The sequence below is a fragment of the Dendrobium catenatum genome, unplaced genomic scaffold (genome assembly GCF_001605985.2).
Source record: "Dendrobium catenatum unplaced genomic scaffold, ASM160598v2 fragScaff_scaffold_1025, whole genome shotgun sequence".
Lineage (NCBI taxonomy): Eukaryota > Viridiplantae > Streptophyta > Magnoliopsida > Asparagales > Orchidaceae > Dendrobium > Dendrobium catenatum.
In genome coordinates, this window is record NW_021319487.1 from 5500 (window position 1) to 30015 (window position 24516).

A 24516-nucleotide genomic window follows, 5' to 3' on the forward strand; every position below is an offset into this window, starting at 1 on the left:
TAGAAATTGCTATAACTTATGCAAGCAATATTGATAAAGCTTCAAATTTGTAAATTTCTATTACTTTCATAGGATTTACCCTATTAGTATATCATTGAAAATTATTAGTAGCCATTTTCTTTATTAATTCATAGGCTTTCTCAAATGGGGTAGACATTAATAATCATCCAACTACAGCATCAGTTATAAATATAAGAGATCCTACTAATCCATCATAAAATATTTGAATAACCAACCATTCATATAAAATATGTTAAGGGCATTTTTTAAGTATTTTCTTAAACCTTTCCCAACTTTTATAAATGGATTCTCCTTCAAACTAAGTAAAAGAAGTTATATCATTTCTATGTTTGATAGTTTTTTAAGGTGGGAAATATATAACAAGAACTTTATGAGCCAACTTATTCTAAATAGTTATAGAGCCTAGGAGTAATGAATTTAAACACATCTTAACTTTATCTCTTAGAGAAAAGAAAAATAATCTAAGTCTAATAGCATCATCACAAACACCAATATACTTAAATATTGCACAAATTTCTAAAAACTAACTAAATATAAATTGAGATCTTCTATAGGTGTTCCCCCAAATGTGGTTTCCTTGATGGCTCTGGGGCGTTGATTTGTCCGACGCCGCAACGTTGGATGATACTTAGAATTGTGTGCTCTTTTTATATTTGTTGTGCACAACACAACTAAAATAATACATTTTCACTAAAAGTATAATACAATAAATAATACATTATCTACACTTATTAATGATCACACCCTTCTTTTGAATGGGAGAGAAAAAAAACATTTAAGCAAGAGACGTACATCAGACAGGAGACGACATCCATGATGAAAGTAGATATAAAGGGGAAAGAGAACAACCCTATCTCAAACCATTAGAGGAGTTGAAGTAACCTTTCATTTCACCATTGATGATCATAAAAAAGGGCAAATGCTCAGTGCAAGCCTTAATCTAGTTGATAAAAATAGGAGGGAAATTAAGATCTAACATTCTATTAAACAAAAACTCTCTATCCACATTATCGAAAGGCTTTTGTAAGATCAATTTTGGCATAGAAGATTTTAGGAGCCTTAACATGATTAAAACTGATATCATTGGCGAAAATAATATTATTAGTTATATCTCTTTTAGTAATAAAAGCATACTGAGCCTTATGAATCATAGAGGGCATTAAATTTCTTAGCTTGCTAGCAAGAAGTTTGGCAATAACCTTATAATACACATTACATATAGAAATGGGTCTAAAAGCACCGATTGTAGAGGAATGAAGAGCTTTAAGAATGATAGTAATAGCAAAGTGTTTCAATCTATCAAGTAAGGAGATAGAATGACAAAAATGACTAATGTCCTTAGAGAAGGAGGAACCAACTATACTCCAAGAATCTTTGAAAATTTTAGCAGAGAAACTATCAGGTCTAAGAGCTTTGTCATCCCCAATCTAAAAAAGAGTAGACTTAATATCCTCATGAGAGAAATTAGAAGTGAGGTAACTTTGGTTCTCATTGGAAGTAGCTTAAGCTCAGCTCAACTCAACTCTTGTTGGTTGGTAGACTTTGTTGTTTTCCAACTTTCTTGGTTTGGGCTAGGAGTAAAAGAGAATTTGAGGGTAGTCAACTAACGAGATATGCTAGTTATGAAAACAATTACGTGCATAATATGTATGTGCGAACAATTAGGATCCATAAGAGACAACTTTCTCGTAATTTTATTTTTGAAATAACAATAACAATCTCATTTGGTTATTAATTTGGTACTATTTTTAATAATTTTTATGATGAAATACTGCTCTTTGCAATCAAAATATCTAAGTTGTTTTTCCTACATCAACTGTACAATTAACTTTATAAAAAAAATATACTATTAAAATTCTCAATTATGACTCCACACAATTGACTGTCAACAGCTATTCTTCACATAGTCATTCATGCCAAATATAGAGATATTTTGAGTACAATTATACCACATATTCACTAATTCCAAATTTTAATTTACAGTCTATGTGTTGATATTGGCCTACTTGAAGAAGGTATGAGAAGACAAAACTAACAAGCCTTGGCTGCGTGGATAAGATTTGTACCACGTAAGCAAATCACTGAATCCTATTCGCCAGAATTATTAAGCCTGTACTGATAGATAATATCATTGATAAGATTGTTTGTGGGGTTCATCAGAAAATAATGCGACTGAATATTATGCAGAAAGATCTTATTAAAAAAAGATTTTATATTTTGATAAACGCTCATAAAAATAAATAAACAATTAAGATTTTTAAATCCTGACAAATCATTATAATAAGGGTGATAGTCATGATTGCAATAAAATGGAATTTTTTACTTTTTTTAATGATGATTAGAATGATTTTTAATATTAATGCAATAATGTCAAATTCATTGATAAAAAAAATGTTTATTGTTAAATAAATAATATCTTTTATACATAGCATTAATGATTCAGATTAAGCTGTCATTGTGCAAGATTTATAGCAACGTAAGAGAAGACAAAAAATTGATATGATTAAAATAATATCTGATATGGTTTAGATTAATCCTAAAATAAACATGTTTTTGATCCAAAAATGACCTGTTTAATATCTTTTATTTCGTAAATTTTTTTTATTGTAGGTATAATCTTCTTCTTCTTTTTTTTGACAAATATAAATTTATAGTTAATACATTTGTTTCGTCCTAGAATATTCATGGTAGTAGACTGGTATAAAGTTTAGAATTCTAGTTTTGTACGAAGATCCAGCACACAGACAAATAAAAGAGTATGGTGTAGCATTTATAGTAGACATCATTATTTTTATGTGAAAATTTTTGAAAAAGGGAAAAACCGCGGGGCTTAGCCCCAATTAAAATGACTCCACTAGTATTAATGGTTGATTATAAATGATGCTCTTCCTCAGAGGAGGCCATTGGTTTATTTTATATAATAAAAGATGGAGAATGCATGATAGATACTCTTAAGAGAGAGTTGATATGCTCGTTTGATCAGTAGGTTTGTAATTAGTAGGCGAAGGTGGTTAGAAAGACCTTAGTCGATGTGCGACGGAGTTCAGAAGGATTATAGTCGACAAACAACGGTGGTTGAAAGGAACGTGGTCGGCAGACAATATTGGTTGATAAGAACTCTGACGATGGCAACACTTGATGGAGGGAGCAAGAGAGCTCTTAAATTTCTCCTTTTCTCTCCCTCCTTCATGTGAAGAATGAGGGGCTATTTATACTTTTTTGGGAGTGTCATGACTAGTAAATATAGAGAAAATCAACGGTAGGATGTGAGTGTTCCATCAGCTAACTGATATTAGAGAATATCTTATTTTGGATTCGATTATAAGAATATCTTATTTGGATATTGTTTGGTCATCTAATTAATCTTTTGAATATTCTAAGAGTATTTTGGCCATTTGATTTGGTCTCATTTAGGCTCAGATTGAGCTGAATTTGGTGACATTGGGTTCATCTCCTCAAAACATTCAATTTGATCATAAGCTTGATGAAATTGGAGTTTCGATGGTTCTAAATTTCATTTAAAAGTTTCCAATTCATATTTGCATTGAGATTCATGCCCAATCAATATGATTCTATGGCGACATATCAGTTACCTCTTATTTTCAGACATCAAAGAATGCATAGTCTGGAAATACACGGCTAAGTCTTTCAAAAAAGTTGTAATTAAAGTTTCAGGAATAACAAGGCATGATCATTCTCAAGACGTCAACATGGATCTCTCTCGGGGTCATGAATTAAATAAAATCTCATTGAACGTGTGACATCGCCTTCCTTTATTATTATTATTATTATTATTTTTATAGAAAAAGGTTATTGTTGGCTTTTAAAATTTAGAACATTTGTATCTCTTAGTTGTTGTTTTCAAAAAAACAATACACAATAAAATTGCACTTCATACATATTAATGGTTAGAGCCATACGAATAACTTAAGACATTTAAGACAAGTTAAGTAATCGACAGTATTATATTGAGAGAAATCTTTATTTATTGCTTTTTTTATGATAAGTGATAATGGTGTTTTATTTAAAGCATTTAATTTGAGTGAATATGAGCTTAACTTTGACCATTTGAACTTTTATGGAAGCACCATTTATAGGAGTCTGTTTATATCCCAAAAAATATAATTTGATATAATATTTATCATCTTAGTTTTGTATGAAGATCTAAGACACATACAAATGAAAGAGTAGGGTGTAGCATTCATAGAAGACATCAAGATTTTTAAGTGGAAATCCCTGAAAGGAGAAAATTAACAGGCTCTGGCTCAGTTGAAATGATTCCACTAGTATTGAGGGTTGATTGCAAATGATGCCCTTCCTCAGAGGTGGGTGTTGGGTTACTATATATAATACATAGTTGGAGAATGGCATGATAGCTACACTTAAGAGAGTGTTGGCATATTTGTTTGATCAGTAGGATCATAGTCGGTGGGCGAAGATGGTCGGAGGGATCTTAGTCGACAGACGATGGTGGTCAACAAGAACTTCGGCGGTGGAAGCCCTAAACGGAGGGAGCAAGAGAGCTCTTAAAATTTCTCCTTTTCTTTTTCCTCCTTCATGTGTAGAATGAGGGGTTAATTATAGTTTTTTAGGAGTGACATGGATAGTAAATATGGAGAAGATCAAGGGTAGGTTGGGAGTATTCCATTGGACGAGTGGTATTAGTTTCCTTAATCATAGAGCATTTATCAAACATGTATGTGCCTTAATGATGTAAGATTTCAACAATCTTGGACTTGATGGATTTGTCTCATCGAGCCGCTCGATTAAACTACAAGCATGCCATATTTGGATATTTTTTGATTATCCAATTAATACTTTGAAGCTTCCAAGAGTGTTTTGGTTTTTTGATTTGGGCTCATTTAGGCTTGAATTAAACTGAATTTGGAGTCATTGGGTTTATTTTCTCAAAATATTCAATTTGATTATATGCTTGCTGAAATCAGAGTTTGAATGGTTCTAAATATAGTTTAGAAATTCCTAATTCATATTGGCATCGAGATTCATGCCCGATCAAGCCGATTTTTTTGCGACATATCAACATTATAATTTTTTTTTCTTAACCAAAATGGGTTAACTAATCTGATTTGTGTCGTTCAGGTTGCTAGCGGGTTGTATTCGAGGTGATCTTTTTGACCCTTTTATTAATGGGTCGAGTATGGATTGATTGAATTTAAGTGGGTCAATTTTCAAATTGGATCTGAATCTGACCGGTCAATTGCTTTGATACTCCTATATAAAATATAATTTTAAATTTTTTTTACTAAATTTAATGCTTCAATAAGAAAATTTTATTTATTTTAATTTAAGTAATCTAACAACAATTAAATATTTTTTTATATCAAGTTAAATTGAATTCAAATTTAATCAAATAAGACGCGCAATAAATTTTTTGACCAATTTAATAAAGAGGTTAACATTCAAATTAATTACGAAAAATTATATATCGGACTTAAAGAGAAAAAAAAATCAGAATAAACTTAAAATTTCTAAATTTATTTTAAAATTTATATAGTATTAGTTTTCTATATATTATACTAATTTTAAAATATATTCAGCCATTCAAAATATATATATATATATATATTTTTTATTATGGGACATTTAAGAATCCGACTTGACGAGAGATCGGGATCACATATTCATAGCCATCCTTGCTGGAGGCTAATTGTTGGCGCAAAAGACGAAGTATTACGTACGTTGTGCACAGTTGACAGTAATAGACTTCTGGCAACAGGGAACCCATGGAGTTCCCTCTCATCGTTTCATCTCCTCCGGTGAGATCGACGGATCACCGGTTGCTAAAGGAATCCATTATTTTCCACCACTCTTCGGCTATTCTCTTCCCGTCGCTCGTACATCCGCAATTCGCCGGCAAATGTGCTCGCATCGGGAGATCACGTCTTCTCAGCACGTACGCCACCTCCGACTCCGTAGCTTCAATGGTGACGATCCTTCGGGACGGAGGATCGGCGGCGCTTGTGATGGTCGGGGGGTATTCCCTGGTGCGTGCTTTCGATAGCCTCACCATGCGAAACGTCATCGAACAGGTCTTGGGTTATAATCTTTTCCCATTCTCATAGCTTTAGATGTTTTGATGAAGGAACTTTAAGTGATTTGGATTTTTTTTTTGTCGATTCTATTTTGTTTTTCTTGACATGGAGATGCTTAGGAATGTTACGGTTTACTTGTTTGAAAAACAATTTATTCGGGGCTTCGGTGTTAGTCAGTGAGTATTGAGGTGGATCTTGTGGTTAGTCTTTGTGGGGTGCGCATTTTAGTGGAAGGAGTTGTAAAATGGGCAGTAAAATGCGAAATTAATCGCTGCAGGTAAAGAATCAAACTAAAAAATTGGGTGAAATACATTTCATTTCCTTCACTTTCATCAAGGCTTCCAAACATAAGATATTAGATTTATGGCTATTTAGTACAAAAAAAGTAATTGGAAATTAATCATCATGTCTTCCAAACACAAGATATTAGATTTATGGCTATTTAGTAAAAAAAAAAGCAAGTGGAAATTAATAATCGCACTGCCTCTGATTGAAGTAATTTAATGAGGAATGTAAAGGATAGGATGAGCCTCTTGACTAAGTCTGCATGTTACGTTTTGTTATAGTTGGGAGGAGTAGGCCTTTTCCTTCCATACCACATTTTTTGTGTAATTGATAATAGAATTAACATGAAAACTCTTGATATAAATTCATATTTATCCAAGTAAATTTAATAAAGTTGTTATGAGAATCCTCTCATCCGAACTGGGTTCAACAAGTCGCTTATTATTAACTGACTTGAATGGCCTATCATTTGTAACATGCCAAGCCTAAAGTAGGCTAGAGTCTCGAGTCCCATAGAATTGAATCCCATCAAGTTGATAAGAAAAAAACCCAACTCAGCTCTCATTATTGAGCTACTAAATTCGCTTCAGGGACACATGAATCATCTTCTTGCTTATGTTGTTAGCCCAAAAAATTGGTAAGTTGGCTAAAGTATTTGTGAGTTTATTTTGGGGGGGGGGGGGGGGGGAGGGATGTGGGAGTGTGTGGTTCTCCCGAAGGTCTCATTAAAGGTGACACCTCAAATTTGAAACTCTCCTAAAGTTCTCTACTTGCCCTTGATTCTAAACTATATATGCTCACTACAGCGCTAGCTGTACCTAATCAAAATTATGTACTTTGTGTATTATCATATCGTGTAGCCAATTCTATAATGTCGACTACATCCTCACAGATAATAGGGTTACTAGTTGAGTGAAGGCTTAAGGAATCAGACATATTATATGAAACATTGAAATCTCTTACATGATCTTTTTAGGATTTTTATGTAGGGTCACTAATATATTTATGGTAGGACATTAACTTGTTTGATGCCCCTTTAAAGTGATGATGGAAGGGTTATGTGCGCAGTGGTGAGAAGGGTATTTATGATTTGGATAGATTTGATGTTGAAGCCTCTAGGCTATCAAAGTATAAATTTCTTGGAGAAAATGACAAGAAAGTTCATATCAAAGGTTTACGAGGTTAGTGAACTAATGTTGATCTTTTTATGAATTTTGGATATGTGATTTGGGAGCTATGATATTTTCAATTCAGTTGCTCACAATAAGAGACAATCAAGAAATTATCTTTCTATATTGAGCTTTTGGCTAGGGTATATTAGGGTTATTGTGGAGTTGGGACTTTGGGAGTTTAGGAGGAATGCAAGGGAATATTTAGGAGAGTTTTGAAGAAGTTAGATGCATTTTGGGGCTGAGGGAAGCTTGGATTTAGGTTATGTAGAAAAGATGAGGATTGTGTTTGTAAATAGGAGTAAGGGTGAAAAAAGATAACTAAGGACTCATCAGCCACTAATAAGTATATAAGCCATCAAGCCTTTCCATATGAAATTTATATATGTATAATTTTTTTCAATGAATCGAAAGTTCAAAACAAGATATTATTTATAGGTTTTTTATGTCTAGAAAATTTTGAAGTCTTATTAGCCAATAAAATTTTATTATATGGATTGATAAATTTTCCAGTTACAAATAAAAAAATAATAGAAATAAAATAAAATCTAAAATTTAAAAAATATAAAAATTTTGATTGGCCAAATAGGACAGATAGAGTGGTCCTGAAATTAATCAAATTTTAAAAATTTTATTTCCTTGATTGGTATGGTTGATAAACCAACAAGAGATTTTTAATTATTCTCCAATGATTTTAGAGATATTATGAGTCATTTATTGGCTTTCATGAAGATTTATAGTGGGAACTTGGACCTATCTGACCACGTTGCTTGCTTTAAGTCTATCATCCCTTTCCTCATCATTAGCAATATGCTAAGGTGTTGATTCCTCTTCATCTAGGAGGCATCATTGTGTGGGCTCTCTTACTTTCCTTTGGGAAGCTTTAACTCTTTTTTTTTTTCCTTTTAATTTTAAGCAACAATTTATCATGTAATTCATCAACACCTAGATTCCATTGAAGAACATTCTTGCTTTGTTGAACTTCTATTGTTGTACTTATATACTCGTGTATGCCTTCATAGATATCTAACAGGTTGCTGCCAAGTTATGGAGAGGAACTTGCTATTAAGGGGGCTCATAAACAAAACTCGCCTTACAAGAGGCACCTGAGACTCGCAGGGGACTCACCCAGAGTAATCATCAGGCACTACTCACCTAGGCCTATCAAGGAGCTCACTCATCGAGGGATGAATCAATGATTCCTCATCAAGCTAACAACTTGCCATGTCCCTGGACCACCACTTCAGTCACACGCTCCTTTAAGTGGCCTCAAACACTTGCTATCTTCTAGAGTGGCCGTCTTCTTCAGATTGCTACATGAAAGCGCCATCTTAGGGAACCCTCAGCTTGCCCTATCATGATTAGCGTTCACTAAGCCCAACTTATCAACAATCACATATCACTCGCCTTTTCACCTAGGCAATATAAGGCTCAGCACAGACTGCTAGTCACTTTTGGAGCATTTAAGCATCTCCTCCTCTAAACTCGCTCGCAGACTCACCCACTCCTACTTGGTAGTACCAAACTTGCCCACACTATAGAGCTCGCCCAGTGCATAATTGGCACTATTGAGCTCGCCCGAGAAAAACTGATGGAACTCTGTAACCATCACTTTCTCTCAGCCAATCAGGGGACGACATGTGTCTAGGGTAGTGTATAGCCTTATATGGGTGATTTATTTAGCATTGTAGTTTGTTCTTTTTCTTCATGTTGCCTTTTCTGTAGCCTTCAAAATCCTATAAATAAGAAGTGACGAGGAACAATTTGGAACCTTATACTGGACTTTTGGCTGATATGGTGGATATTGTACTAGTTTTAAGATTTATAGTTTCTTTATCATTCTATAGGTTTTTCTTTATTCTCTCTGCTCTCCATTCTCATAGATCCTAGCTCATCAGGTCGTTATTCTAGTAAAGTCAGATGTTATCCATTGACAAATTGGATCCAACATCCTCACAGGTACAACGAGCGTGGTTTGATGTCATTGAGAAGAAAACAAGCTCAAACAAAGGAGTGAGTTCAACTTTTTGTGAACATGCTGCTTGTCGAGACCTACAGGAAATGTAGGAGGGGATTATGGAAACATTCAAAGATGTCTTGGGTAGCCTACAATGGCGAGCCGATGCGACAACACTCTTGAAAGTTCTTCTAATTCGACAGTTTGACCTAGGCAATCAGAAGATAGAGCATTGACTTTAACATCGATTTCTAATTACGTTGCATGTTGTAGAGTGGTGAAAATTATAGCCCGCCGATATGGCGAGCCAGAAACAAAATTGCCTCCTAAGTTCTAAGTGCCAAACTTGGAGTTCTATCGAGCAAGTTCGATCCAACTAGCCATGTGGCTACCTTCGAGTTGATAACCTCTCCGTTCGATGTTGATGATGCCCTTAACTATTGTTTGTTATTCACGATGCTAAAGGAATTGACACTTATGTGATCCACTCGCCTGTTGCTGGGAGTAGCCAAAGACAGTTGTTGAATTGTTATAGCTGGACATGAATCACTTGAATGCTAAAGAGTACAATCGAGTGGCCTAGTCCTTCTCTACCACTAGCCCTTATGAATTGGCCTCTGGAAGTGAGCAATGTCAAGGTTGCGAAAGAGAAAGAACTCACCCCAGAGATGGAAGGGATAGGAGATCAAACGATCTTGGGATTAGCATTGACCTGAAGAACCAAGGACACCCCTGCAAGCTAGGCCGTTTAGGATCATAGGGACGCCAACACCAAGGGTGGATCAGAAGAGCCAATTTGCACTACTTGTCCATATCTAGAAGTGGTCGCGCACCATCTGGTGACTTGCCTCACTTATACTCCAATAGGAGTGTCCATGGTTGAGCTTGTTGAGGTCATTCAAAATAAAGAATTCTTTAGGCACCCTGTGCCTATAAAGGTGACTTCGCATGCTGATGATTTTTCAATGTATTACACCTTCCATAAAGATCACGACCATGAAATAGAATAGTGTCATCATTTTTGAAGCGTTATGGAGGAGCTCATCAAGGATGGAAAATTGAAGGGTTTTGGACTCGTCGATATATGTCGGCAGCCAGGAAAGCCACAAACTGAAAGTAGTGGAATAAACTAGTTCCTCCTCGCTTCGTACACATTATCATAACCATACTCAGCATTGTAGGTGGCAAGCTAGCAGATTCTCTAGTGAGTTCAAAAAGAACCCGAATCGAAGAGGTGAATTTGGTGTTCACCTCGCGAGCGCTAGCTAGGGATGTTGCTTTTGTCACCTTCAGTGAAATAAGACAAGTTCGCAGGAAGGATCTCATATAACGACGCAGTGGTCATCACTACTGTGATCGCTAACTATTAGATTGACAACATTTTGATAGATACTGAAGTCCTGTGAACATAATTTTTAAATCTGCGTTTGAAAAAATGAATTTGCTTGTTTCCCAACTCATTCCTAATGTAGTACTGTTTATGGTTTCTCTGGTAATCAATGATGCATAGACACAGATACAACGACATGGATACGCCACGACACGGACACAGGATACGTCAATTATTGAAAATATAGGACACAAACACTAGTTGGCACGATATTATAGTTTTTATATTTTAAAAATAGTGTATAAATTGAATAAATATAATTTTAAAAATAATTTAGAAATATAACTCATTTTAACTAGAAATTGTGCTTAAAATGATTAATATTAGGATATCGAGAGTCGGGTGTCATTGTCGTTTATCATTCATCGAGAGAGATGACAATGCTGTTGAGAGTGGGCATTGATGTTATACAATAAATATTGGGCGACAATGTTAAGAGGGTGTTTATTGGCGACAATGTTAAGAGGGTGTTTATTGTCGATGTTGAGAGGGTGTTGGTCATTGATGTTGAGAAGACATTGAATAAAGATGAGATGTTAAGTTGTGGGTGTAGAAATTGCTTGCAACAAGCATCAATGTAAAGACAGCATCAGACTTTGATATGGAGATTATTTTGAAATGTTGATGTTGTAATGACGTCAGATGTTGATGTTAAGATGTCATCAGACATTGTTGTGAAATCAAAGTTGTAACCCGCCAAAGAGAAATGGAAATAAGAATATTCGATGAATGGGTATTAAGTGCAGATGATTGATTTGGTGTTGTGGATAGGAAATAAGAAATTTATATTTTATATGTTAAATAAGTAAAAAAAATAAATATAAGAAATTGTATTTTTAAAAAATTCATAAAATATTTAAGATACGTGTGTCGGACATAGGTGTCCAATTTGTATTTAATATTTTTTTAATTTGACATGTTTTCGGCGTGTCCGACACGTGCTAGAAGAGTGTCGGACGCATGTCGTGTCGGACACTGCCACGCCTCTTGCTAGCCAAGAGGGGATCATGTTGAATAATTCCTCTTGAGTACTAGATAACCGCCCACTATTCCAAATCCTTCATCTCTTGCTCGCTTAGTGGTGCCTTAGTAGCTCATCCGAGGAAACACAAATTATGAGCTCCCTCATAGTGGGCACTTTCTTTCCCGATAATGCAATTCTAAAATACTTGTAGTCTTGTACACATCAATTTTCGCTTGCCTGTCTAAAGTTGAGGCTCATGAGAGCTCACCCCTACCTTAGTAGGGGCGACCACCCCCACACTCCACTATTGGGTGCTAGGAATCGACTCACCTCTTTAGACACAACCCAGATGCGCATCCTCGTCAAGTAGGTTTGCGGTTTTACCAGCAGTGGCTAGTTCGACAATGGAGCTGCCATATCCAACATATCTACTATTATAGACATCACCCCAAGACCCTGCTATTCTTTTGAAGAGGGGCGGCAACGGGCTCGCGAGTCACCTTGGCCGGCTGGACACCACTATGCATCTCTCTAAATAGTAAGATCCCAGTTGTTGCAAACTCAACTTGCCTTTGACAAAGGATGACCTTATTTGAGGCTTTAAGCGGGAGCAAGTGTTGTCGACAGGATTCATTTTCCTAGAACTTGTAACTCACACGCTCTCAGGTTACACAAACAAAAGAGTAAAAGCTTTCTCAACACAGACACCCAATTTATAGAAATCGCTTAGAGGATCGCATCAGATCATCATCAACAATACTGGTCAATTTCATCATCGAGGTTACTGTGAAAACAAGACAATAAATTCTGCATTTACTTATCTATTTTTTGTTTGTTAGTAGTTTTTAATACTTCTTCCGCATGTCCTTCTCCCCACTTACCTATGACAGGGCCACGCGAATCAGAAAACTAAATGTATGCTTGTATATGCCTTCATAAGTATCTAATTGGTTGCTGGCAGGTTATGGAGAGGAACTTGCTGTCAAGGGGGGGGGGGTCACAAATAGAATTTTCCTTATAAGAGATTCTACTCGCTTGGGATTCGTAGAGGACTCGCTCAGAGTAATCGTCAGGTGCTACTCATTGGGTTTATCAAGGAGCTCGCCCTCAGTGGGGCAAACTAGGGGTTCCTCATCAGGCTAACAACTTGCAACATACTTGGAGAACCATTTTAATCACTCAATTATGCTTTGAGCGACCTCGGACTCTGAGTTCTCCCAGAGCAACCATCTTCTCCAATTTACAATAGAAAAGCATCAACTTAGGGAGTCATTATCATTCAAGCACCTCCTCCTTGAAACCTTTTCACAGGCTCACCCACTCCTACTCGACATTATCAAGCTCACTTAGTGCATACTTGGTACTACTGAGCTCAATATGAGATAGATGGACGGAGCTTTGCAACCCTTGCTCTCCCTCAGCCAGTTAGGGGACGATATGTATCTAGAGTACTTTGTAGCATTCCATGGGTGATCTGTGTAGCATATATATATATATATATTGTATTGATTTTCTTATAGCACTTATAACCCTATAAATGAAAATAAAGATTTTTGTTTTTATCGGCATATCAGTAAAACCGAAGTTAAAGAGACTTTAAAGAAAATGAAGTGTGGAAAAGCTGTTCGAGTTGATGATATTCCAATAGAGGTGTGGAAATGCTTAGAAGATGAAGGAATTTCTTGGTTTATTAAACTTTTTAATATTATTTTGAAGCCTAAAATGATGTCAGATGAGTGAAGAATGAGTGTATTGATTTCTATTTTTAAGAATAAAGGTGATGCACAAGATTGTTCGAATTATAGAGGAATTAAGTTAATGTGTCATACTTTAAAACTATATGAGAGAGTTTTGGAGCATAGATTGCGACGTGACACTAATGTTTCCCAAAATAAATTTAGATTAATGCCAGATAGGTCTACTATGAAAGCTATACAGCTATTGAGAGGTTTGATGAAGAAGTATAGAGAGAATAAGGAGGATCTACATATGATTTTTATTGATTTAGATAAAGTATGTGATAAAGTTCCAAGAGAAGTGCTATGGATAGTTCTACATAAGAACGGGGTTAATAATGTTTATATTCAAGTCATTAAGGTTATGTATGCAGGAGCTGTTACTCGTGTTCAAACACAAGGTGGTTTGACCAAGTATTTTTCTATTTCAGTTGGATTACATCAAGGATCAGCCTTATGCCCATATCTTCTTGCTTTAGTCATGGATGTTCTCACAAGACATTTGCAAGAGGTTGTACCCTGGTGTATGCTTTTTGATAATGATATTTTTCATGTTGACAAGACTAGAGAGGGAGTTGAAGCAATCTTGAATTATGGATGTCAACCTTAGAGTCACCTTAGAGTCTAAAGGCTTTTGTTTTAGTATATCTAAAATCGAATATATTGAGTGTAACTTTACTAATAATAGATCTAGTGAGGGATTGTGACTTTGGGTGATCAAGTCATTAATAAGAGTACATGTTTTAGATATCTGGGGCCTATTGTTCGGAGTGATGGTGAAATAGATAAAGATATTATTAGTAGAATTCAAATTGGATGGTTGAACTGGAGGGATGCACCGGACTCATTGTGTGATAGAAAATATTAGAAATGACATTTCTTTATTAGATTTAGATGAGAATTTGTCTTTTAACAAGACACAATGGAGAAAAATGATTCATGTAGCAAACCCCATATAGTGGGTTAAAGGCTTATTGTTGTTGTTATTGTACTCAGAACCCTATAAATAAAAGCTAATGAGAAATAGTTTAAAACCTCATGTTGGACTTTTGACTAATATAGTGGATGTTCTGATAGTTTTGATATTCAGTTTCTTTACCATTCTACTGATTTTTCTCTATTCTCTCCCCTTTCCTTTCTCACAAATTCTAGCTCACTAGGTCGGCATGCTAGTAAAGTCAGTTGTCAATGGGAAACTTTGAATCCAACAATACTATTTTTTCTCATGTTTCTATAGGAGATGATAAATATTCAAGACCATTTTATCAAATGGCTATTATTTCTATAAGTGAATTGATGATTTTAATATTGAATATTCTCAAATACTTATTAAAGTTGCATAACCATCATTGTTTTAGAGATGAAGCCTTAAACGTCAGACTCCCTCTTTCTGTCAAGGTCGCATTATTTCCCTCTTTGTGACAAGATCGCATTTTGCGAGAGGTCCATTTTATTAGCGAGCTATAGAGATGATTACTTTCATGAAGACAAAAGCTTTTGGCTTAAGGTGAGATCCATTTAACAAGGCAATGAATTGTGCTAAAAGGTTATATTATGGATCAATGATAGAATAAGACTTAGGACAATTAACAACTTCTTAGGAGATACTTTAATGCATAAATGAATATTATTTAAGTCATCATTATTAAAAAAAAAAAGAATTATATTTGCATAGAGATATTATATTTGCCATTGTTTAGAGAAATTTTATTTCATCAATTTGCAATGGAATTCCTAGAATGAATGAAAAGGAAGAACAATTTACAAATATATCATTATTCGTTCATTGGTCTACTCGGCTTTTTCCCTTCCTTTCAAAATAATTTGTTCTGCTAGCGGAGAGGTTGGTGATATCGCTCTTTCAGATGTTATAACATCATACTTCACCAACATATCTAAATAAAAAAAATTCATTTTTCATATTTCTTAGAAAAAGAATCCAGATAATTGTTACTTGAAAACTCAATCAACTTGGCATTCAATTTAGTATTTTTTGCTCACCTTTGGCTTAGCAGATTTTTTTACTCATGTTAGCCGGGCCTTAGCAACCATCAGCTCATAAGCAAGCCTCTTCTTATTCAAATCAACATCTGTCAGGGAACTCCAAATTATTTATAGTACTATGCAGTTCATTTTGTCATTATTAATTTGTATAGTCTAGAGTGTTTTTGGATCTCGCATGTGCTGCTTGTGCACGTGAGATCTAACCGTGACTTCTCCATTTAATTAGCTACCATATAGCGAGAAGCATTCTTCTCGGATGACTTTTTCTTCAAAATTATTTCGACTTACTCTGCTTTCAAGCATTTGCCTTTCTTTGCTTTTAGATGCTTGCATTTCTCTATACGCTCCACTTTCTTTTCTTTTAGGCACTTACCTTTCTCAGCTTCGATGTCGTAGGACTCTCTATTTGTTGCAAGAAACTTCTAACTCTATTTTTTTTATTCATAATATCAAAATCTTTTTCTTTGTTCTTGTATTTGGTGAATAGTTTTGTACGGTTTCTTATTAGGAAGAAACCTGTCTACTAATACTAGACATGGTTATGCATGGTTCTTATATACAAGTCAATAGTTGACACATTCTCAAGCCTCTTGTGGGCCGACTCAAGAATATAGCTTGCCTATGGTCATATATAGCCGATGAAACTCCCCTTTATCTATCAAGGGATCAACACTTGAGTTGAAAATAATCTTAACAAGTTGTTTCTCTCAGTTGAATGCAACTTTACTCTCCTTGTTGCAGATAGAGGGTCTGAAGCTTCCATGGGAGGACTAAGAGGTTCTTCCCCTTATTGACTCTACTTACCCTCATGGTTCATATCTCCTCCAGAACTGATAGTCCTAGACTGTCTTTCGAGATCATTATGCCCTTGTTCATTGAAATCAATAGGCTATTTTCAGTCCAAACCCAACTTCTGTGGGGTTAACAACGATATCCTTACCTCATGTTGGTGCCTCAACATTATAACTCGGCTGAAGAAAGACTCTCCTGGCACATGCTACTACGGAAGTTGTCATGGGGTGAGTAGAAGGTAACATTAAAGCCACAGTGATAATTGCAGAAGCCTCTGGTGAATCATCTTTTCTTGCTTCTTCCTCCACTTTTGGGCTCTAAGATCAAATCATCGCTTTCTTCACTCCAAGATGAAGTCCTCTTACTTGTCCTAGTCGTCTAAGAGTGACTTTTGTTCTCAGCTCACTAATTTCTCATAGATTTTCTTTGGTGAATCTCTCAAGAATCTTGGTAGGGTAACTAGCATATTAAGTTAGGTTAGCTAGCATATTATGTTAGGTTGGCTTCTACTTTGTTAAAGCGCTTTCTGTCAACTTGGCCGAAGACTTTAAAGTTGGCAACATTCTCCATGATAAACTTTATTTGGTTTGCCATTTTTGTCTTCATGGCCTTAATGCCGACCTCAAGATTCCTTATCTCATTAAAATATTCTATCTCAGCAAGACCTCTCAAATCTACTCTTAAGGATTGTTATCTTGGACTCTACCTCAAGTCTCTTTGTTGCCGATATAATTGCCTTAGAATCTCCACTCCCTTTATTAGGAGCTTGAGATTCCTCCTCGTCTTAAGTAGCTTTGGTATTCAACTCCTACTTGGCAGTGTACTCCTTGAGTTATTTCACTTAACTGGAACTTTTATATATATTAGGCTTTTCTATGTAATCTATTACTTCTGCGTTGCTTTTAAACAATCCATAATATTACAATTTTGATATTTTTGGAAAATTCGTTTCAAAAATTCCTTCCCAATGTATTCTCTACCATGGCTTCATGAGGATGGAGATTGCACTTAAGTGCGGGGTGTCTATTTTTATCACAATAGCACTATCATTTTTCACATGGCATCGCATAACACAACTAAAAAAATAAATGAAGACACAGGATTTCTTTGAAGTACTTCAAGTGTTTCAGAATTGCGCTTGTAATGGTGTAGTCACTTGTAACCATTTTTTATTGTACTTAACATCATCTATTATACAAGAAATTACTAAATGTTGATAATGCTGTTCGTAAGGGTGTGGATAATCAATAAGAGGATTATAACACTTGTGCATAGCCTCCTTCGTTGACTACGTCTAATAATTTCACCTGTTCTGCATGCTTCTAATGAACAAATTGAATGGGTTAAGTAATCAAATTTAACAATTATAATACTTTAATCAAATTTATGACACTATCGTTGCTAGTTTCGAAGTCCTTGATGAGAAAAGTGGAGTGTTGCGTTAAGTAGTCGATAGTTAGCCTAAAACTTTTCGAATACTCATGACATGAATCCTTTAATACATTTTGTTAATGCTAGGGCGTTCCTTAGAAGAAACCCGCTGTATGGGTTGAATACAGTGAGAAGTGTGCAAGGGCCACAATGTTAAATAGGCAAGGGTTCCCACATCATGGATGGATGTGGATTGAAATTAGGATAGGATTTTGGATTATAGGTTCCGTTATAGCCAAATTAATATATATTATGATTCATAAGAAGATAAATATTCTATGCATTTATGAAACTAAATGGGTTGGAGAGAAAGCTAAGGAGATTGATAGTTTAGGATTTAAACTATGATATTCTGGTAAGAGTCGTACTAGAAATGGTGTAGGTGTGATTATAAATAAAAGTTTGAATGATAATGATATAAAAATTAATAGAGTTGGAGATAGAATTATAGAGATAAAAATTGTTGTTGATGCTATAATTATTAATATTATAAGTGCTTATGCTCTTCAAGTAGGTTTGGATATGTGTTCAAAATCAAAATTTTAGAATATCTTAGAAGGATTAATACAAAAGATACCTCTTGAAGAAAAAAGTTTTATTGGAGGAGATTTAAATGAACATGTTGGTAGAGATGTAGTTTATTTTAAAGCATTAATGGTGGCTATGGATTTGGAGTGATTAATGAAGGTGATAAGACTATATTAGATTTTTCTATAGTTTATGACTTTGCAATTGCTAATACCTTATTTGAAAAAAGTGATAAACATCTAATCACTTATAAGAATAGATATAATAAATCTCCACCTGATTACTTTCTTATAAGAAAAAGAGATCGTTTAGATTCTAAAGATTGTAAAGTTATTCAAATTGAAAGTTTATGTGCCCAATATTGTTTATTATTTTTAAACGATAAGACAAAGAGACAAAATATAAAAAATAAAGTAAAACATTTTTTTGATTAGATGGGGGCTTTTAAAGAATATTAACAAAAATATTTTTGAGCGTAAGATTCTAGATCTTAAGGTTTTGTCTGTACGCGAGAAAGCTAATGTTATGTGGCAAAAGTAGATAGTGATATTATGAATGTTGCAAAAGATGTGCTTAAAGTATCAAATGAAATAGCTCTTAATAGTAAAAATAGTTGGTGGTGGAATCAAAATGTGCAAGGCAAGATAAAAAGTAAGAAGATTTGTTATAAAAATTTGTTTAGATGTAAAAGTTCTTATAATTGAGAAAGATATAAAGAGACCCGTAACTAGTCTAAGAAATCAATATGCGATGCAAATATTTTAACTTTTAATGATTTATATAATAAATTTGATACTAAGGAGGGTGAAAGATATATGTATAAGTTAACCAAATAAGCGATATTAGTTGTAAGGATTTAGTGCAAGTGAATTGCATTAAGGATGAAAATAAAAAAGTACTTTTATATGAAGAAGATATTCAACAACTTTGGATGAGATATTTTGGTAAAATTTTCAATTAAGATTGGTAAAATATGATTGACTTTAGTGACCTTAACATCCTAAATGAAAATAATGATTTTTGTTTTTATCAGCGTATTAGTAAAATCGAAGTTAGAGAGGCTTTAAATAAAATGAAGTGTGGAAAAGCTGTTGGACTTGATGATATTCTAATAGAGGTGTGAAAATGCTTAGAAGATGAAGGAATTTCTTAGCTTACTAAACTTTTAAATATTATTTTGAAGACTAAAAAGATGTCATATGAGTGGGGAATGAGTGTGTTCATATTTTTAAGAATAAAGGTGATGCAGAAGATTGTGCGAATTATAGAGTAATTAAGTTATGTGTCATACTTTAAAACTTTTGCAGAGAGTTACGTAGTATAGGTTATGATGTGATACTAATGTTTCTCAAAATCAAATTGGATTTATGCTGGGTAGGTTTACTATGGAAGCTATTCATTTATTGAGAGGTTTGATGGAGAAGTATGGAGAATATAAGGAGGATCTTCATATGATATTTATTGATTTGGAGAGAGCATATTATAAAGTTCCAAGAGAAGTGCTATGAAAAGTTTTAGAGAAGAAATGAGTTAATAATGCTTATATTCAAGTCATTAGGGATATGTATGTAGGTGTTACTACTTGTGTTAAAACATAAGGTGGTTTGACCAAGTATTTTCTTTTTTCTGTTGGATTACATCAATGATTAGCCTTAAGCCCATATATATTTTCTTTAGTCATGGATGTTACTAGACATTTGCAAGAGTTTGTACTCTGGTGTATGCTTTTTGCTAATGATATTCTCCTTATTGATAAGACTAGAGAGGGAGTTAAAGGTAAACTTGAATTATGGAGGCCAACCTTAGAGTCTATAGGTTTTTATTTGAGTAGATGTAAAATTGAATATATGGAGTGTAATTTTAGTAATAGATATAGTGAAGGGTTTGTGACTTTGGGCGATCAAGTCATTAATAAGAATACATGTTTTAGATATCTTGAGTCTATTATTCAGAGTGATTATAAAATAGATGGGGATATTATTAGCATAATTTAAGTTGGATGGTTGAAGTGAACATTCTTTGAGTTGGATGGTGCTAATGATATTCTCCTTAATTTTTTTTTTATTCAAGTATATTCTTTCGTACATATGCCATGAACCAGTGGACATTCTTTTCTTCTTCTCTTCTAATCTACTACTTCTACAACCTATCTCTTTGTGGAGATCAAATTATAGAGCAGTGTAATGCCACTTTTATTATTCAGAACAATGCTACTTTTCTTTCTCTTAGTGCCAACGCATAAAGAATTTTTGTGTTATGAGTAAGCTAACATAGCATTACTCGAGCATTTAAAAGTATAATAGCTTAGCATTACCCTAATATAGATAGAATTTTCAATGATGAAAACCTTAGTTTCTTTTGTTTTTGGTATCCTTGACAATAATCACTAATTTGTATTTCAGAACAGAGCTTAAGCAGAAAGATTGTCCATGTATTATCTGGTCTTCTCTATATGGCCTCTTGGCCTATGTTCAGGTATCCTTTTCTCTCCGTATTCCAAATTTAGTAAAATTGTGTGTTTCCCTGATCTAACTTTCAGTGTTTATATCTTTACTCCTCCAAACCTTTATGCAGACCAACTATTTTTGTTTTTCTTCTGCCACCTTGCAGCTCTTCGTCCGAGGCAAGATATTTTGCTGCACTTGTTCCTCTTCTAAACAGTATAAGGCTTATAATCTATGGCCTCTCTATTGTCACAGATGAAAGTCTGATAAAATCAGTCACAAGAGAAGGAAAATCAAAGTAAGTCATTTTGCCCTTTTGCTGTGGCATCAAATGATTATGAGCTATCAATCACACTTTTTTCTTGTTAATAGGGAATTGCTGAGAGGTCCCCTTTACTATGTCCTTGTCTTGTTGTTTTCTTCCTTATTCTTCTGGCGTGAATCGCCCATCGGTATCATTTTAGTGGCTATGATGAGTGGCGGAGACGGTAATTTCATCCGATGCTTTCTTTTGTTTTCTTGATAGTCCAAGAAACATATATTTACTTTTCAGGTTTTGCTGATATTCTGGGTAGAAGATACGGATCTCTGAAGCTTCCTCACAATAGAAAGAAAAGCTGGATTGGAAGCATTTCCATGTTCATCTTTGGTTTTATTTTCTCTATCATGTAGGTTTTAATTTCAGTACTTAGTCGCATTTCCATGTTCTTCTTCGTCGCATCTTTTTCTATCTTCTTCCTGATAAGTGCAAAATTTCATTACACCTGCTTCAAATATTCTCTGTTACTGAATTGTTTTTATTTCTCATTGTTTTTCATGTAGGATGCTTTACTATTTTTCAGCTTTTGGTTACTTCCATTTGGATTGGAGGACCGTTGAGAAGGTAGTTTTGGTTTCTTTGGCCGCAACCATTGCGGAATCTCTTCCAATATCTCAAGTGATTGATGACAACATTACAGTTCCTATAATCAGTACGCTTGCAGCTTGCCTTGTCTTTGGTAATTAACTGAAGAGGTTTGTGTACTGTGATACTGATTGATGTACTTTGCATAAATAAAACAGGCAAAAACAAGTAGAAATGTAATGGAATGAAGTAGGGAATTTTTGCCTGAATAACTAGAAATCAACTGTAAACATTTATTGAATAATAATACCTATTGTTGCAATAAAGCTCAAGATATTTAGTTGGAGCTTAAGCTAAATCAAGATAGCTAAGTTATGGTAGGTTTAAGATTTAGGTTTCATTTGGGACGGCTTTTTGACTGCTTCTTAAAGTAGCTTTTTTGTTAAAAAATTAAATTTTTTGTAAGTTGCTTAAAGAAGCAATGAAAAAGTCATCCCAAACGAAACCTTAATCGGGTTTAATCTGATTGGTTGGTTGGCGAAGAAGATATATTGTTATAAGCAATTGAGATAATTGAGAAAATTATTTGACTGTATTTTTGGCTCAAGTCATTTACTAACTGATCCTGGTATATTATTGTATAAATGTTAGTTGACTTATTGTTTTGATATTTTAATTATAATTATAAATTCAGTGATGATTACATTTATTTTAATTAATTTTAGATTTATTTTTGTTACATGCTAGAAATTTTTGATCATAAATGATGAGCTTATAATCTTAATATTATATGAAAATTATATATATATGGGAGCAGATTGGCTCAAAAGAGTTTTTTATATGAAAAACTTCTTAATTGTAGCTAAATTTATATGAAAAGCTTCATGAGACATAAGTTTAAATATATTAAGCTTAAAACTATATTTAGTTAATTTATAATTTGATTTGTTCAACTCTAAATGGATATTAGTTGAATTTAAAAATGTTTAAGCCTGCTGGATATAAGCCTAAGATAATAGCTTCTTAATTGTTGTATATTTGCCTTATGTACTCATTTTCCTTTTTTGTCCTTTTTTTGGGTGTCATGGTTCCTATAGACAATAAGATAGTAATAAGATATGTATGCTAATGACCTATTGGTTTTAGGCATAGCTGATGGCTTTATCATCACATCTCTTAAATATGATAAATTATTTTGTGAGGACACCATACGTCATTTGGAGGTCAATTAAGACGCACAACGTCACTTTTTTTTTCTCGGTATCAGTGCTGGGTACTGCTAGGTATTAGGTTACATGGTGCGTTTTGGTTGGCCTTTGAATCGTTCGGTGGGGAAATTCTCCTAAAATATACTCTTAACTTGTTCAAGAAAGCCTTGTCTTAATGCAAAACATAACAAAGTCTTCTATTTCTACTTTAAAATTTCAACTCACAATGACAAGATCATTTGAGTAGCCACCTTGACATTTGTCAAGGGCCTCTACCTTGGAATTATCTTGGCATTGGCCTTACATCATCACAAATCAAACTCAATAATTGCTATAAAATCATGTCAAATTTTCAATCTTGGCTTGGTGGGTGGAAGAAAAAATACCCTTTACTTTGTTGGTAGGTTTCAATTGGTTAGATCAACAATTTATAATTAGATTTACTATTGGGTTGAATCCATATCCATTCCTAATGGACTTGGAAGGAATATTATTAGTTTGATTAATAATTTTTTACATTGCAATAGGGCTGATAATATGTTACATAGATTCTCTTGGAAAACTATTTCTCTTAGGGAATCTGGTGTGAAGGTTCAATATTTGGTTGTGAAATCAATTGAATGTTGAAATGGCACACCAAGAGGGTGATAAATTGATATTTTAAAAACTTTTTCAACAATCTTTTTTGATTAAAAACTAAAAATCAGATTTTAATGCGAAAACTAATAATAGAATATTTTTTTTTTGTTTTTTAATTTCATAGAAAAAATAATTAATATTTTTTTCTAATTTTTGTTTATTTTAAAACAAAGATTGAATCCAATCAATCACAATGAATTATGTTCGAGGTTGATATGTTTATATATATATATCGGGTATCATAACAGTGATCACTGAAGACTTATTTTAGGGTTGATATGTTCCCCTCCCTTCATTAGGGGGTGGGGTGGGATCGAAAGGTTACCGAAATTCTAATATGATGCCAAATTTCAAGCATGGCACTCGTCAAATTGGAGTGTTGAAGACTAATTTTGGGGTTGATATATTGTGTGAAGCCCTCGGCCCTGTATTTGATATAACCTAGCATATTAAAAGAAAAAATGACCTTCCCAACCTCCCCTCATGGGGAGGGGGTGCCGAAAGGCTGCCAAAATCTTAGAAAAATGCCATAATATTGTAATTTTCATATTACAAGACTTGAAGAGCAATTCTGGGGTCAATTAGATCCCTTGAAGCCATTGACTTTTGAATCATATCTTGTTGGGTGAACTATAAGGGGCAAGTTTTCTCTCCAAACTCTCATTGTACGGAGGGGACACCAGAAGGCTGCCAAATTTTATAGTAAGTAAGGGACCTGACTTAAATAAAATTATAGAGAACATAACTTGAACTTAACCAGAGGGAACTGGACCTTAAAACTCTAAAATGCACAATCAATTTGAAAATACAAATCTTAAAACACAGTTCGAGTCATTCAATTGAACATAAATGAATAAGCAAGGAACCTATGACTAACAAAGTTTCAAACACAATTTGCTTGTAAGCAAAGATCAAATAGTTGATGTACGATGCTCACATCAGTAATCCCCTGCAAGCAGAGAGGGCCAATATACAATGAGTATGCCGATTTGATACATTCAATGAAGTCTGAAGTACATAAAGTTTGTGTACTGTCAATGTCACTTAACTG

General features: G+C 34.1%; 1 protein-coding gene and 1 non-coding gene across 3 annotated transcripts; both read left to right on the forward strand.

The window, feature by feature from the left end:
• The first annotated feature begins 245 nt into the window (after positions 1-245).
• Positions 246-352, forward strand: LOC114580459. The gene has a single exon (XR_003701857.1). It is a non-coding gene; the product is annotated as a small nucleolar RNA R71 (small nucleolar RNA).
• Positions 353-5659: 5307 nt separating this feature from the next.
• LOC110103854 (probable phytol kinase, chloroplastic) lies at positions 5660-21944 on the forward strand. Of its 2 annotated transcripts, none has more exons than XM_028698002.1 (6): positions 5660-6071; positions 20738-20805; positions 20905-21072; positions 21147-21262; positions 21328-21442; positions 21597-21944. In XM_028698002.1, the coding sequence occupies exons 1-6, from the start codon at positions 5766-5768 to the stop codon at positions 21778-21780; spliced, it is 957 nt and encodes a 318-aa protein (XP_028553835.1). In that variant the 5' UTR covers positions 5660-5765; the 3' UTR covers positions 21781-21944. The 2 variants fall into 2 exon arrangements, with proteins under 2 accessions (XP_028553835.1, XP_020688373.1); XM_020832714.2 differs by having other exon boundaries at positions 5664-6071; positions 20941-21072.
• Positions 21945-24516: the final 2572 nt, after the last annotated feature.

Excerpts from the sequence above, each read along its gene's own strand:
- LOC110103854 (XM_028698002.1), top strand. The coding sequence starts at position 5,766 with ATGGAGTTCCCTCTCATCGTTTCATCTCCTCCGGTGAGATCGACGGAT. Across the intron at positions 6,072-20,737 it reads TGCGAAACGTCATCGAACAG|AGCTTAAGCAGAAAGATTGT; the intron begins GTCTTGGGTTAT and ends ATTTCAGAACAG. Across the intron at positions 21,073-21,146 it reads ACAAGAGAAGGAAAATCAAA|GGAATTGCTGAGAGGTCCCC; the intron begins GTAAGTCATTTT and ends TCTTGTTAATAG.